Below are 15908 nucleotides of genomic sequence, written 5' to 3' on the forward strand. Positions count from 1 at the left end.
CCACTTCCTTCTGGCTTCCATGCTGTCGGGCACAAAACCTACCATCACTTCAATCAGTGTTCCTTCATATGCAATGGGCTGTTTCTCTGGCTGTTTTTCAAGTTTCTTTTTTCTTTCTTGTCTTTAGTTTCCAGAAGTTTGCATGTGTCTCACTGTGATTGCTTATCGTGCTCGGGGTTCCCTCGGCTTCTTGGACCATTATTTCTTCAGGTACCTTTTTCAGTGCATACTTTTTTCCTACTTCTGGTATCCAGTGGTGTCAATGTTAGAGTCTTCCTTTTTTTTTTAAAGATTTATTTATTTATTTGAGAAAGAGAGGGAGAGAGAGCTCACTTGCAATTGGGGAGAGGGGCAGAGGGAGAGGGAGGGGTGGAATCCTCAAGCTGACTCCCTGCTGAGCACCAAGAGACCACAAGTCAAGGAATATGGGCTGACTCCCGAAACTGGAGAAGGCAAGAAAATTGATCCAACCCCAGAACCTCCAGAAAGGAATGTGGTCCCGCCAATAACTTTATTATAGCCCAGTAAAGCCCATGGTGGACTTCGGACCTCCGGAACTGTAAGAGAATAAGTATCTGTTGCTTAAAGCCACCGTCTTCATGGTAATTTGTTACAGCAGTAACAGGAAGCTAATAGAGACTGCATATTGGATAATATTGCTGTGTGAAGATCAAATGGGGGGAGCCTGGTAATCGTAGGGTGGATATATAGGAGAAAATCCTTGTTCTGGTGAGATACAGGTGGAAGTAGTATGATACCTATAACTTTCAATTGGTTTATTAAAAAATCATACGTAGGGCGCCTCGGTGGTTCAGTCATTTAAGCATTTGCCTTCAGCCCAGGTCATGATCCCAGGATCCTGGGTTCGAGTCCTGCATCAGGCTCTTTGCTCAACAGGGAGTCTGCTTCTCCCTCTGCCTTTGTGCCTCCCCCCAATTCATGTGCTCTCTTAAATAAATAAAATCTTTTTTTAAAGATTTTATTTATTTATTTGACAGGGAGAGAGAGAGGGAGAGATCACAAGTAGGCAGAGAGGCAGGCAGAGAGAGGAGGAAGCAGGCTTCACTGCTGAGCAGAGAGCCCGATGTGGGGCTCGATCCCAGGACCCTGAGATCGTGACCTGAGCTGAAGGCAGAGGCTTAACCCACTGAGCCTCCCAGGTGCCCCTAAATAAAATCTTTTAAAAAATCATATATATATAATGAAAATGATTTGTGTGCATACACATGCATACATTTAGCTCTATACAGATAGAATACAAAAGGGCATGGTAAATAGGCATGAGAGGTATCTGGGAGTCCCCTCTCATAGTCTTGCATGTTTTCTCTAAGTTTGATTTTTTTAACTGGGGGGTGGGGCCTTACATTTTTGAAGTACACACAAAAGTGTTTACAAACAATAATATATGATTTGTAACATATAATCCAGTGGGTGGAGGAGTAGAAGGGAGGTAGACACAACAAGGTTCATCATGAGTTGATACTTTGGAGCTGGAGATGGGTGCCTGGAATTTCCTGATACCATTCTCACTAGTATAGTGAGCTACAGTCCACTTGTATATGTTTGTATACAAACTCTCTTTGTATTTCTTTGAAATTTTCCATATGAAAAGATTTTAAAGAAAGAGAGAAAAAAATTCCAATCGAAAAGTTTTATCAGAGTTCCACAGAACTTTCAATTCAGATCATCTCAAAATCATAGAAATTCATCCATGGAATAGAGAGGGAATATCCCCCTAACTTATTCCAAGGCTAGTAGAACCTTTAAACTGAAATGGGAACAACAACAGAAGTACAGAAAAAGTAAATTACCAGGCCAATCATACTCATAAATAAAGATGCAAAATTGCTAAACAAGATACTCTCAAACCAAATCCAATAGTATATAGAATAAAAACAGTACACCATGACTAACTTATGTTTGTCCCAGGAAAGCAAAGGCCATTGAACATTAGAAATTTATAAATGGGGGGCACCTGGGTGCCTCAGTCAGGTAAGTGTCTGACTTTTGATTGTGGCTCAGGTCATGATCCCAGGGTCCTGGGATCGAGCCCCACATCAGGCTCTCCTTCTCCCTCCACTCCCCCTGTTTGTGTAATCTCTCTCACTCTCATATAAATAAAAAAATCTTTTAAAAAATTATAAATGGGGGGCACCTGGGTGGCTGTTAGCTAAGTGGCAGGCTCTTAATTTCGGTTGGGATCATGATCTCAGGATCCTGGGATTGAGCCCTGCATTAGGCTCCCCTCTCAGCAGGGAGTCTGTTTGTCTCTCTCTCCCTCTGCCCCTCTCCACATCCTGCTTCCTCTCTCTCCCTCTCTCTAACAAATAAAATCTTTTAAAAATTAAAAATAAAAACCACCTAGATGATACCCAATTCTAATTCATAAGTCCTTTCATTTTTTTTAAGATTTTATTTATTTGACAGAAAGTGAGTGAACACAAGTAGGGGGAGCAGCAGGCAGAGGGAAAGGGAAAGGCCCGATACAGGGCTCGATCCCAGGACCCCGGGATTATGACTTGAGCCGAGGGCAGACACTTAACCGACTGAGCCACCCAGACGCCCCAGGCCTTTCATTTTAATGGGGAGGAAATTGAGGCCCAGAAAAGGGGAGAGATTTGGCCAGGATCTCTTGAGACAGGGGATGAATGGGCTAGAGCTCAGGTCACCACAGGAAGGGGAAAAATGAAATATTTGGGGGAGGGGTGCCTGGCTGGCTCTGTTGGAGGAACATGCGATTCTTGTTCTCAGGGTCATGAGTTCACACCCCACACTAGGTGTAGAGATTACTTAAAAAAAAAAAAGAAACTTTAGGGGCACCTGAGTGGCTCAGTGGGTTAAAGCCTCTGCCTTTGGCTCAGGTCATGATCCCAGGGTCCTGGGATTGAGCCCCACATCGGGCTCTCTGCTCAGCAGGGAGCCTGCCTCCACCCTCTCTCTCTGCCTGCCTCTCTGCCTACTTGTTATTTCTGTCAGTCAAATAAATACAATTTTTTTAAATCTTAAAAAAAAAAAACTTTAAAATAATTTTGGGGGTCCTCCTGGCTTCTGGGCATGACTGTCACTTTGCCAGTGATCCTCCTCCCCAACCCCTGCTCACTTCACCATGCACACTGCCCACTGCCTGCCCCTCCCCCCCTTCCAGAGTCTGTTTGGCTCCCCTCACACCTTCCACACCCCCACAACCCTCATGGACCACAGGACAAGACAGAAAGGCAACTCTGTGACTTTACTGGGTAACGGGAAGGGGTTTGTGCAGTCCAGCTATATTGTCAGTCCCTGCAGGCCAGCAGAAATCCTGAAAGGAGGCTCCAAGCAGGATTCCAACTGGAGGGCTCTGCGCCAGCAATCTGAGCCTTCTGTAAGATGTTGAGGACCTCGGTCACTCTGATGTTCCCAATATGGTGATAATTTTCTAAAAGTTTGTGGTGTCCACGAGCACAGCCCAAGAGGAGAAAAGTGGTATTAAGTAAGCCTGTAAGGCAGACAGAGACGAATCAGGGACACTTCCAAGATGCAAGGGCCCTGCCCCTGCTTCCAGACGCCCCTCCCAACCCAGGACACAGGTTCTCTCACCAGAAACTTGGGTAACAGCCACCTTAGTCCTTCTGCCTTGGAATTCATGTGCCTGGCCCGGGCAGCCCCAATCCCCTCTTGGAGCCCACCAGACTCTTGCAGAGTGGGAAGGCACTAAAGCAAGTTTCTCTTCTCACCTGCCTGAAATTTTAAGGTGGAACTGTAACACTGAGAGGCGTCGTAGGGGCAGGAATCAGTGGTGACAAAATTTGGGAGGCAATCCTTGGAGTGCTCGCCCACACAGGTCGGGCAACTATGGGGAGAAAATGCTGTAGACTTAGGAGTTCTGGCCTTGAGTTTCACAAAAGGATCCAAGCTGGTGAGGTTATTGCAGAGATATGTCCTGCAGACGCGGCTGTAGGAGGCAATGGACAATCCAGGTGGCGAAACAAGGTAGGAGACTTGCTGGGGATAAGATGAGGCTGGGCTGCAGCCCTTAAAACCCACAACTCCCCTTCTGGTCCCTGAGGAAAAGATTAAAGAGCTCCGATCAGTGCTGTTGGCCACACCCAGAGCCAACCCTCCCACCCTGCACCCATCCACCCACCCTCCAGCTCGCTCTGCCCCATCACCAACTTTGCCATGAGGTCCACTCACGGCAGCTGCACAGGGCTCGGATCCCGGGTCTGGGGTCTCTGTCTGTCTCTCCTCACCAACTCCTCCCCACAGGAATCCCCCTGTTCCTCTCTCCCCTGTGTCCCTTTCTTTTATTCTCTCCCAGATCGCCCCCTATCCACCTGGGATCACCTCCTTTCTGCCTTCCTATCCAGCCCACACCACACCCAGCCAGGTCCTGCCCTCTCCTGCCAGTGTCTTGACATTATTTCCAAAGATAAAATGGAGTAACTGTTTGGAGCTCGAGTCCAGAGTCCTTGGGTGCTGGGAATGGAGCTGGGGGTCAGAAGAGCCACCAAAAAAAAAAAAAAAGTAATGTATCAAAGTCACTTTCCTTCGCCTGTCTCGATGAACACCAGCGTCTCCTCACAACCCTCACTCAGCTTACACACCATGCTCCTCATCAGAAGCCACTTCCAGTCATGAAGAGAAACAGCTCTGAAGAGTGAGGACGTTGCTTCGTAGCATAAAAGAGCCGCGGCCCCTAAAGGGAGAATGCCCTTCCAGTCACGGGCCCCTCACATTGCCTTCTCAGCCCCCCAGTTGCCAGCCAAGAACTTGGCCTCCACAGATCCTGAACCCTGAGGAACCCAGATACCCAGCCCTCCTTCCTCTAGTTATGTGAATCCAGCCTCCCACCCTCTGGGGTCCCAAAGCGTCCAGCCCCACAGGACATACGAGGCACAGTGGAGATGGCCCCTAGGAGGCAGAAGAGATGCACAGGGCTGAAGTGCTGGGGTCCCATGGTCCTGGGTTGGGGTCCTGGATGCTAGAGGTCAATCCAGAACCAAGATCAATCCAGGTATCAAGCTCTGTTCTTGTCAGTCTCTGAATTCTCTGTTCACCTGCCTCTGGGTCACTGTTCTAGAGCAGAAAGTTGATTGTCAGGTTTTGTGACATAGGCTACCTGTGACCTTCAGGGACACAAGACTTCCTATCTCCATAGTGTCCCCTCCAGCCTGCCCTGAACCCACCACATTAGCTTTTCATCATGACCCTCACACTCCTGCTTAGGTCCTCCCATTGGACATGGTGCTGAGCAGAGCTGATTCCCTCAAAGGATCAGTGTCACACAGGCTGTTCTCCAGCCAGAGACAACGAGATCAGAATAACAAGGGGGTGTGTAGGGAAGTTAACTGAAATATTACTAAATAACTCTTGGTTCAGAAAAGGATATTGAAAAGTATTTAGAAGTGAATAATAATGAACATAGCACATTTCTCTCTGTGTGTGTCTCTCTCTCACACACACACAAAACACAAACTGCATGTAAAATCTAGTGAAAACTAATTAAAGTCTATATTCTAGTTAAGAGTTTTATGCCAATGTCAAGTTCATGCTTGTATACTGCAGTTGTAGAAGATATCCCTGAGGGGAAGTGGAAGGAAGTATTTATGGCTTTACGACTTTTGCAACTTTTTGTGAGTCAATAACCATTTCAAAACCAAGTTTTTTTTAACTACAAGTCAAAATGTGGGACACAACTAAAGCAGTGTTTACAAGTAAATTTATGCTTTCAATACATTTGTCAGGAAACGGGAGCGTTAAAAAACGTGGTCACAGATTAACTCAAGAAGTTGTACAAGGTGCAACAAAACACCTGCTCCCCGCCAGCAAAGGACAGAAATTAAGATAATGACAGAAATCAATGAATTAGAGCAACAAAAGTTATTACAGAAAACTTAACATTCATTCTTTGACAAAATCAATGAGATAATTCTCCAGCAAATCTAATCAAGAGAAAAAGAGAAGATGCAAATAAAATACCAAATTAAAAATCAGAAGTAACAGACAGTGGCTGTTAAAAAAAAAAGTATACTTAAGAACTCTACATTTATAAATTTGAAAACCCGAATGAAGTAGGGGAGACTGACTGGCTCAGTTAGTACAATCACGCAACTCCTGGGGTTGTGGTTTTGAGTCCCACGTTGCGTATAGAGATGATGTAAAAAAATAAAATCTTGGGGCACCTGGGTGGCTCAGTGGGTTAAGCCTCTGCCTTCGGCTCAAGTCATGATCTCAGGGTCCTGGGATTGAGCCCTGCATCGGGCTCTCTGCTCAGCAGGGAGGCTGCTTCCCACTCTCTCTCTCTGCCTGCCTCTCTGTCTACTTGTGATCTTTGTCTGTCAAATAAATAAAATATTTTAAAAAATAAAATAAAATCTTTAGAAAACCTGGATGAAGTGGATACATTTCTAAAATAATGTGAAATGCCAAGATTGGCATAAGAAGAGTATATGTAATGCCTTAAAGCAATTAGAATGCCCAAGGACCTCTGGAAAACTGACAAGAAAAAGAGAGTAACCCCAGTAGGAAAGTGGGCCAAGCATATGAAGAGGCAATTCTCAGAAGAGCAAATCAGAAAGGCTAAAAAACATGTGGAGAGACACTCAGGCTTAACAATAATCAGAGAAAGGCAGTCTATCAAACTGTCCATCTCTCAGACTAGCAATGGACCAGACAGCTGGAAAAAGATATGTGTTGGCAACAATGTGGGGATACAGATACAGGGACCCTTGTGTCCTGCTGCTCATGGGGTTGTTGGGAGGAGCACAGGACCCTCTTCCGGACCCCGAGGAACAGTTAAAAGTTCTGATCGATGTTTCAGGCCCAAAGCAGCATTGCAGGGAGGAATCTGGCAAGACCAAGTCAAATCAGGTTTATAAATTCCCATTTCTAGTATGTCCTAGGTACACATAATAGAGATTTCCACCTTCATCTACAAAGCAACATATACCAGGATGCAGCATTATTATGGAGATGGTGAGTTGGAAGGCAATGTGGGCATTCCTGGCTGAGACTCCGTGAACACACAACATTCAGGGGACACACACTACAGAATATCATGCAATTAAAAAATACTGATTAGAGATACGCATAACATGTACATGGCTGGATCAGAAAAATACAGTGCTGATTATTTTAAATAAAAACACTATATTACTTGCATAAGTTAAAACCACAGGCACAGGGTTGCCTGGGTGGCTCAGTCAGTGAAGCATCTGGTTCTTGATTTCAGCTCAGGTTCCAATCTCAGGGTCATGAGACCAAGCCCCACCTCAAGCTCTGTGTATAGTGTGCATCTGCTTAAGACTCTCTCTCCTGCTTCCTCTGCACCTCCCCCTCTCTTTCTCTAAGTAAATAAAATCTTTTTTTTATTTTTTTTAAAGATTTTATTTATTTATTTGACAGACAGAGATCACAAATAGGCAGAGAGGCAGGCAGAGAGAGAGGAAGAAGCAGGCTCCCTGCTGAGCAGAGAGCCCGATGCGGGGCTCGATCCCAGGACCCTGGGATCATGACCTGAGCCAAAAGCAGAGGCTTTAACTCACTGAGCCACTCAGGCGCCCCTAAAATATTTTTTTTAAGTAATAAAATAAAACTATATGTGCAGGGGTGTCTGGCTGACTCAGTAGGAAGAGCATGTGACTCTTGATCTCAGGGTCATGCGTTTGAGTCCTATGCTGGGTGTACTTAAATAAATGAATAAGTAATAAACAAACTTTTTTAAAAACACGTGCACACAAGACACCGCACATCTTACAAGAACACAAGAACCAAAAGATAGGTATTAGCCACTAGAAGTGAGAGCCTACAGGAGGGTTAGGGAATACAAGTGGAGAATGAAGATTACTAGAAATACTAAAACAATGTAGGTCGTACAAAAGTTCACAGGCTTTGGACTCAAAGGTGGAGCAAGGTTAGAATCTTTACCCCTCCACTTACTGGATGTGCAATCTTGTGTAAGTTGTTGAACTCATTTATAAAATGGACTAATAATACATCTCATGAGAATGCTGTTGAAAATTAGTAAGCTTATTAATATAAAGTATCAGGCAAGTGCTAAACTCTCCATAAATGTTGGCTCTCCAGTCCCTCTCCGTCTTTCCACTATCTAAAGGATCAAGGTCAACCTCTTTAGTAAGCAGTCAAGCCTCCCACACCCACATCCCCCACTGCTAGATTGGCCCCAAACAACCTGTCCAACTTTGTCTAGTACTGCTCGCCTGCACAGCAGTCCAGGTAGAGGTCACTTCTGCCACCCTTTTCTGTCCAGAATGCCTGGTACACGGGCTCTGTAATTCAGGAGTCTGTAGCAAACAAAGGCGCTGAGACCCGCAGAAAAGATGGAACACAGGACAGTGAAATGAAGGCTGACAAAGGATCACACAAAGGGATTGGGCCAATCAGAGAAGATGGCGCACACCGGCCTGGAATGCAAAACGACAGGATCCAGAAGTCTGAGCACAAATGGAGACTCAAACAGAAAAGAGCGGAATGAAATTCTCAGGGGGAAAGAACGAAGAAGAGGTGGTCAGAGGGGATGCTACGCCTGCAAAAGAGAAACCGTGCAGAGGAGGAGGAGCAAACTGATGGCCTAGAACCTTGCAGGGAGTCAGAGGACCAGCAGCCAGAACACAATAGGAAAGGCAGGAAAATGAGGCCTGGGACACAAAGACGTGGCACTCAGGGGGAAAAGGAGACCGAGGCGGGAGGCACAGAGAAAGGGGGACAACAGGAGCGGGTGGGAGGGAAACCGTGAGACACACGGAGAAGGCAGCTGAGGATGACAGAGTGGAGTCCAGATGTAACTGATGAGTTGAGGTGAAACCGGGGAGGGAGATGAATGCAGAGAGGGGAAAGGGACGAAGGGACAGAAATACTACAGCCGCGTCTCGGAAAGAGAGTGAAGGGGTGCGGGGGGTGGACAGGGCCAGGCTATTCGGAAAATAGGATCGTGGAGGAAGGGGGTCCGAAAATCAGCAGGATGGACAGAAGGACAGGAACTCTCAAGAGAACGGGAAAACCGAAGTTAGGAAAATCAGCACCTAAACGGACAGGAAGAGAGGCATGGAAAGGGACGCAACCCGAGGTGGGATGAGGGAAGGAAACGGGCAAATCAAAGGAGAGGAAACGCATAAAAGGAGAAGGGCAGATCTGGAGTTGGGAGAGAAGTGAGAGAAAAACGAGCGTCCACACAGCGAAGAACCGCCGGAGCGAAGTCGAAGCCCGGAGCGCAAGAGCAAAACCGCGCGGTGCAGGCTACAGGACGAGACTGCGCGTGCGCAGCCAGGTCCAGGTCAACGCCTTGGGGGTCGGACCCGGCAGCCGGTTCTGGGGGGGGGGAGGGGGGCAGGGCCAGTCTTAGCCTAGGAGCTGTACTCGACGCCCCATTGGCCACCTCTCCCAAAGGGGAGCAACAATCTGCGAAGGCAAGCCACAGGGGGAGGGGCAAGTGGGGGGAGGGATAAGACTCAACTCGACGCGCTATTGGCTGACCTGACAGTCTGGCGCGAGCCGAAGCAGGCTGGAGGTAAGGGGAGGGCCCGTCAGTGAGGATCTTGAAGCGCATTGGTCGCTTGCCTTGACGGCGGGACATGACGCTTGAAGCTCATTGGTCCTTGTGAGAAGGGGCGGGAAAACAGGCTCGAGCGCGGCCGTTCCTCACGCCACTTCCTCACAGCGTCCTGTCGCGTCCTCCTGACTGTGTCTGACTTTGCTCGCTCGAGGCTGTGGTAACCGCGGGCGGAGGACGCGAACACGACCCCGCCCCTCCCTGTCCCTTCTACCCCTCTCTGTGGCGCTGGACCCCCTCCCCCGCCTACCCCTCGCGCTCCTTGCGTCCCTCTCCTCCCCTCCCCCACGCCGCGGGCCCCCGGGCGCGCTCCTGGACCCTGGGGCGAGGCGAGGCCGCAGGCCTGGCAGCTGAAAGGGGGTGCACGCGAGTAACAGCCGCGCGAGGCGGTGGTGCGCCGCGGGGAGGTGGGCCGGACGATGCATGAGATCGGTTGCTGGGAATGGGTAAAGACCCCCGAAGCGCTGGGCGCAGCGACCACCGGGTTTACGTCAGAGTTTGGAGGGCATGTGGGTGCAGGACGGGAATCCGTGCCGTGAGGAGGGGGCCTGGCATCTGGAAGGGGCTCAGTAAACGTTTGTCGAGTGAATGAAAATAATTCTTGAAAGGGGGGCGAGGAATTCGTGAGAATAAAGTAATTGCGGCGGTGGGGGGCAGGGAGGCGGCAAGAGAGCGTTCTGATTTAAAAGGGGAGCAAGGGGAACGTTGACTTGCAGGAGGTACATGACGCTGAGAATTGAAGGGGCATGAACGTAGTTGTCGGAACTGGATCAGTGCAGGGGGGAGGGATGGTAGTCGCCGAAGACGACGGCAGGAAGAACTCTCAGAACAGGGCGTTGGGGGAAAGGGGGTTCAGAACCCCGGGGGGGGCGTGAATGCAGGGGTATGAGCGTGGGGCTTGTGCAGGAGGAAGCACAGGCCAGCAGCTGAGACGGGAAGGGGGAGAGGGGCGCCGGGGAAGAAGGCGAGCCTTCTGGGAAGGAGGAAGTCCGAGGAAGGCAGTGGGGTGAAGGGGGGAGAAAGCAGGCGGGTTGGGGGGATGTGAGGAGTGAGGGTGAAATCTGAGTCCGCAGATGGGTGCTGTGGAAACCCCTTCAGGTGTGACCTCCCAGGGGCAGGAGGGCTGGTCAGGAGAGGGCACACGTGGCCGCCCTGACCTCCCACTCCTGCCCCCAGATCCATGGAAGCCAAAGAAATGCCCACTGTTGTCCACCACTGTGCCTCAGACACTGCCCCAGGGGGTGAGACCAGAGCCCCCCCAGGCACGGAGCTTATCCCCAGGAGAGCTGTCAGTCGCTCTCCCACCTGTGCCCGCTGCCGAAACCACGGCGTCACTGCCCACTTGAAGGGCCACAAGCGCCTGTGCCTCTTTCAGGCTTGCGAGTGTCATAAATGTGTCCTCATCTTGTGAGTATGAATGAGATCCAGGGAAGGGAGGAGGAAGGGCCTCATCTAAAGTGAGGCTGACTTTTGACCTGCAACCCCTGTTTTAGGGAGCGCCGGAGGGTCATGGCTGCCCAGGTGGCCTTGCGTAGGCAACAGGAAGCACAGCTAAAGAGGCATCTGGCTCAGGGACTGATGAGGAGAGGTGCAGCTCCTCCCAAAGCTCCCAGCCATGTCAAGAAGGGAGCCACTCGACCTGGGGTCCCCGGTGAGTGGCCAGGGATGGGTCCGGGTTTGGGGTGGAGAAAGCATAAGTAGGAAAAAGAGTCCCAGACCCTCCATTGGAATTGGTATGTGACCTCAGGCAAAGTGTTTCTACTCTCTGGGCGGCCTCAGTCTCTCCAACTTTAAAATGTAGTCAAGTGTTGGGAGGATGTAGTGAGATCCCTGGGTAGAAAAAGGCCAGAGGGAAGTAAGAACTCAGTTTGCAGTTGGAGTGGGGTGGAGGTCAGGAGAAAGGGTCATCAGAGCTCTCCCTGCTCCCTCACAGCTGAAAAGGAAAACATAGCACCCCAGCCTCAGACGCCCCATGGGGCAGTCCCACTGGCACTGACACCCCCTGGGAAGGTAAGGAGAACCTGGGCCCTGGAGGAGCGACTCCTATACTAGCCCTTGCCCAGACCCCCTCCTTCTGTGCCCTCAACACTTGGGTTCTAGAGCTAGCCCTGATTTGCAGTATCCTCCTGTGCAAATCACTTCTCTTCTATGGGTAAAAAGTGAGAGGGTGGTATTTTCAGCCCTCCCAAGTCTAAAGTTTTGAGGTCCTGACCCCACCCTAGAACGTACTCATTCTTTCCCCAGCCTCCTATCTGACTCCAGCTTGTGTTCTCTGCCCTTGCAGGATAACTCCCAAGGGCCTCTGCTGCTCAGTCGTCCCCCAGAAGCCTTGCCTTTGTCCTGGACTCCAATGCCTCCAGGCCCTTGGGCTCCTGGACACTGGCTGCCTCCAGGACTTTCCATGCCACCTCCAGTAGTATGCCGCTTGCTATGCCAAGAACCTACTGTCCCTCTGCATCCCTTTCCTGGTAAGATTAATTCAACATTCATTCAGCAAATATCTGAATACCATTGTACTGCTGTACCAGAAAGAGAAGAGGAACAAGATGCAGAGTAGGAAGGAAGATGGAAGTCATGACCTTTAACCCCTGTACACTCCTGCATTCTCTTACCCTCATTAGGCTTTGACCCTGGCACTTCCCTCCGGCTGCCCACTCATGGGCCCCTCCCAACCTGCCCAGGATCTCGCCCGATACTGACGACTCCCCTTTCTGGAGAATCCCAAGGGCCCACTGCCCTGCCCCGCGCGTGAGTAGGGAGGGAAGGATATTTGTCTATAATGTGCCTAATACTGTCCTGGGGACCACAGTAGATGACCTAGAATACAAGGTCTCAGACTAATGTGTGAGGACGGGCACTCCTTCCTCTGCCATTGCCTGACTGAGAACTTTTGTACGAGTATCTTTACCTCTCTGAAGCTGGTTTTCTGTCAGTAAGTTGGAGACACAATTACCTTCTTTTTGCTTTGTCATGAGAATTGGTGATAATGTACGGAATACACCCTAGCAGAGGCTCTGGACTTTAATAGCAGTAGCTATTAAATCCTCTTAAACAGATAAAATGGAATCAAACTGCCTGCTGAAAGGGTGGGGTGGGGTGGGGTGCGATGGTGAGAGCCTCAGAGGCCTACAGTAGAGGTCAGAGGCCATTAGAGAAAGTTTCTTAAAGGTGCTCCTCAAGTTCCATGGGGATTGGGGAACTAGAGGAAGGCAACTAGACTTTGGTAGGGCAGGAACAGCCATCCCTGTCCCTCTCGCTGTTCATATGCTTTTTAAAAATTGACACCATTGCCACAGTAGTTCTGGAGGAAAGAAGCTGGCAGGGATTTTCATTTTATAGCAAACAAAACAAGCCAAGACAGGGAAAGGGACTTCCCCAAGTCCACAAAGCCTAATGGCCTAGCAGGTACCCAGACTTCCATGAGTACATGTCCATCCATGTGTTTAACCCCCTTGTTATCTTCTTGCTTCTAGATGCTCGACTCTGATACTCCAGCCCTGTGGCACCCCAGACCCTCTTCTGCTGCAGCCACAGGTCCTGGGAAAGAAGTGGGATCCAGGACCCTGGGAGGAAATTGAACCTGGGGAAAGGAAGATAAGGGATAGTGAAGTAACCAGGGGCTGAGAGAGTACTTGGAGAGTGGGCAGAGTGGGGGTTCCCACTCTGTTTCTTTTCTTTTCTTTTGCAGGCCCCTGGAGCTTCTCGCCTGGCCTGGACTTCTGCCCCCTCAGAGCGGCAGCTGCAGCGGGAGGCAGCTGAGGCTCTTGTGGGTCTGAAAGACTCTTCCCAGGCTCCCCGCCTGACCTCTTCTGTTCCTCCCAATCCTCCTTGGATCTCCCTGCTCCACCCCTGTGGCCCACCAGGTAACCTGTTCCCTGAAAGAAGATGGGATAGGAATGGTTGGAAAATGGAGGTACCAGGGTAAGTAGGGACTAACCAGGGTCAGCATGTTGAACATCTTCAGACTCAGGCCCCAGGCTTCTCAACCTAGCTCCTGGAATTGCAGTTGAGAGTTGTTTGGTGAACCAGTTTTACTAATTTTGTGCTTAAAAGCAAATGTCCCATGCCCTGATGTCAAGGAAAAGGGGGCTCTGAGAAAAGCGGGGACTTGCCCAAGGGCATATGGCAAGACTGGCAGAGGCTGATCTCCTGACTCCAGCCTCAGGCTCCCTGCAGCTGCCTGCTGCAGATCGGACAACTGCCTTCAAGGACTTTCCATTCTACTTGGCAAAGCAGGATGCCTCCACAAAGCTCAGTGACAAACCTGGAAAGAACTAAAGGAATCTTGAGGAATGAAACCTATGGGGACAGAGAGGGAAGGCTGAGGATTCTTCTGTCCAAGATGGTGGCTTGGGTATGGTGTGTGGGTGAGGAAGCCTACCTGGAAAAACCGCTGGAACAGAAGGCGATGGGGCTGGAGAGACTTCCGATCCCGGAGGTCTGGATGCCAGTCTTAGGAGTCCAGACCAGCAACTGTGCATGAAAGGGAGCCAGGGAATATTTCTGAGCTAGGCAGGGACATAGAGACCCTGAGCTTTAGAAGACAAGGATGGTGGCTCTGATGGAGGGATCAAAAGAGACAAGACTGGAGGTTGGAAAATCAGTGAGGGGGAAGCGTTTTCTATAATCCAGGTGAACAAGGATGAGGCCTGGATTGGATGGGGTAAAAAGGGGGTTGCTGGGAAAGGAAATGGATATGACCCAGTCCTACCCCCTTCTTTCCTGCTTTATAGCTCCTGGTGGAGGAAGAGGATTCCAGCCTGTTGGACCCTCTCTCCGACCCAGCCCAACCCCCTCTGTGGCTCTGCATATTGGGCGTCTGGGCTCTATCTCCCTCCTAAGCTAGAAGCCCAGAGATGGAAGCCTTGCTGGGGAAGAGGCAACTGCCTGCGGGCACTGCATATTTGGTATTTTGCTTCTGGATTTATGCATGGAATTTAATGTAGTACAAGCTTCCAGCTTTTCTTTTTTTTTTTTTCCTTTACTTTTTTTTTTCTTTTTTTAAAGCTTTCAGGTGCTTCATTAGCTTTTGGTTCCTTTTGTAGTGTGGGCATTTCCTTGACTGAAAGTGGTATTCTCTTACTCACTGGGTCCTGGGACATTTTTAAATCCCCAACAAAGTGAGAGATGTGCAGTTTAAGCTAACCAGTATCTAAATAGGTTTTTGCATGAGTTCACTTTCCAGAATATTTATTTAACATATGATTCTATACATACCTGTGCGCTCATGTCTGTCTCCATACATGCAAAAACAGGAGAGTATTTTCCTTTTGTGTCTACCTTTGGGTGAGTAACTGAGAAATAAACCTTTGTTGTTTTAAGCCACTGAGATTTGGGGATTGTTTGTTGCCGCACCATAATCTAGTCTATCCTGACACAAAGGACTTGTTCAACTCACTTTTCAGTAACTAGCACAAATAAATACAAACTTGGATTTCTTATAGCTATATAAGAAAGATTGGTAGAGGAAGATAGTGGGAGATTCACTGATTCAACAATGAAGTGCCTGCTCAGTGCCAGGCATAGATCATTTCCAGCTGTCAGAGGGCTATAAACTGAAATGCCTACAGGGCCAAGCAAATCAGATAAATGAGTAAAGAAAACTGGATGAGCCCTAGAAAACTGAGAATGCATGCCCTGCCTAAGGGGACAGCCTCCTTTACCTTAGTGGATTGTCGCCAGGCAGGACAGTGGCTATTGCCACAACTTCTGATTCTTCAAGAGAAGCTGAAAAACTGAATTTCTTTGTAGAACATCTTAATTTTCAAATGGTGGCTCAGTTTTCTTCTTTTTCAAACAATGTTTACATTTTAGAGCAGTTTTTCACAGAAAATTTGAGCACACTGTAAGTGTTCTCATGGTCTCCCTGCCCCCACACAAGCACAGCCTCCTCCACTATTAACATTCCCCACTAGAGTGGTACATTTTTTAAAGTTGATAAGCTTACATTGATGTGTCATCGCCACCCAAAGTCCATAGTTTACATTAGGGTTCAGTCTTATTTGTACAGTGTATGGATTAGGACAAATATATAATGACATGTATCCACCATTATAATATCACAGAGAATAGTTCTGTTTTGTAAGATTTTATTTATTTATTTTAGAGCACAAGTAGGGGGAGAAGCAGGCTCCCCACTGAGCAAGGAGCCCAATGTAGGACTTGATCCCAGGACCCTGGTATTATGACCTGAGCCCAAAGGCAGACACTTAACCAACTGAACCATCCAGGCACCCATATTGCACAAGATAGTTTCACTGTCCTAAGATTTCTCTGTGCTCCACCTACTATTCATCCTTACCCGCACTAACCCCTGGCCACCAATGATCTTTTTACTGTTTCCATAATTTTGCTTTCTTTC

The 15908-nt window shown here is 48.8% G+C and overlaps 2 protein-coding genes across 3 annotated transcripts; one reads left to right on the forward strand and one right to left on the reverse strand.

Moving 5' to 3' along the window:
• Nucleotides 1-131: 131 nt before the first annotated feature.
• Nucleotides 132-14864, forward strand: DMRTC2 (DMRT like family C2). The gene is made up of 9 exons (XM_032849624.1): nucleotides 132-210; nucleotides 10724-10954; nucleotides 11041-11198; nucleotides 11481-11557; nucleotides 11832-12015; nucleotides 12169-12295; nucleotides 13021-13081; nucleotides 13236-13410; nucleotides 14281-14864. Exons 1-9 carry the CDS (start codon nucleotides 143-145, stop codon nucleotides 14391-14393), a joined length of 1194 nt encoding a protein of 397 aa, XP_032705515.1. The 5' UTR covers nucleotides 132-142; the 3' UTR covers nucleotides 14394-14864.
• On the reverse strand, nucleotides 3217-8601 carry LYPD4 (LY6/PLAUR domain containing 4). 2 transcript variants are annotated; one of them, XM_032849626.1, is made up of 5 exons: nucleotides 8171-8601; nucleotides 4870-5055; nucleotides 4532-4675; nucleotides 3714-4040; nucleotides 3217-3475 (listed from the first exon to the last, which is right to left on the reverse strand). In XM_032849626.1, exons 2-5 carry the CDS (start codon nucleotides 4934-4936, stop codon nucleotides 3273-3275), a joined length of 741 nt encoding a protein of 246 aa, XP_032705517.1. In that variant the 5' UTR covers nucleotides 4937-5055; nucleotides 8171-8601; the 3' UTR covers nucleotides 3217-3272. The 2 variants fall into 2 exon arrangements, with proteins under 2 accessions (XP_032705517.1, XP_032705516.1); XM_032849625.1 differs by having other exon boundaries at nucleotides 4526-4675.
• Nucleotides 14865-15908: the final 1044 nt, after the last annotated feature.

This window comes from Lontra canadensis, unplaced genomic scaffold (assembly GCF_010015895.1).
Source record: "Lontra canadensis isolate GAN:19392208 unplaced genomic scaffold, GSC_riverotter_1.0 scaffold235, whole genome shotgun sequence".
Lineage (NCBI taxonomy): Eukaryota > Metazoa > Chordata > Mammalia > Carnivora > Mustelidae > Lontra > Lontra canadensis.

What these genes read in the sequence shown, in the direction of transcription:
- LYPD4 (XM_032849625.1), bottom strand. Translation starts at nt 4,936, where the DNA reads ATGGGACCCCAGCACTTCAGCCCTGTGCATCTCTTCTGCCTCCTAGGG. An exon ending in GGCCATCTCCACTGTGCCTC is followed by an intron (nt 4,676 to 4,869) that starts GTATGTCCTGTG and finishes TTCTCCCTTTAG; the next exon opens with GGGCCGCGGCTCTTTTATGC. An exon ending in CACCTTAAAATTTCAGGCAG is followed by an intron (nt 3,476 to 3,713) that starts GTGAGAAGAGAA and finishes TCTGCCTTACAG; the next exon opens with GCTTACTTAATACCACTTTT.
- DMRTC2 (XM_032849624.1), top strand. Translation starts at nt 143, where the DNA reads ATGTGTCTCACTGTGATTGCTTATCGTGCTCGGGGTTCCCTCGGCTTC. An exon ending in CCCACTGCCCTGCCCCGCGC is followed by an intron (nt 12,296 to 13,020) that starts GTGAGTAGGGAG and finishes TCTTGCTTCTAG; the next exon opens with ATGCTCGACTCTGATACTCC. An exon ending in CTCTTCTGCTGCAGCCACAG is followed by an intron (nt 13,082 to 13,235) that starts GTCCTGGGAAAG and finishes TTTCTTTTGCAG; the next exon opens with GCCCCTGGAGCTTCTCGCCT.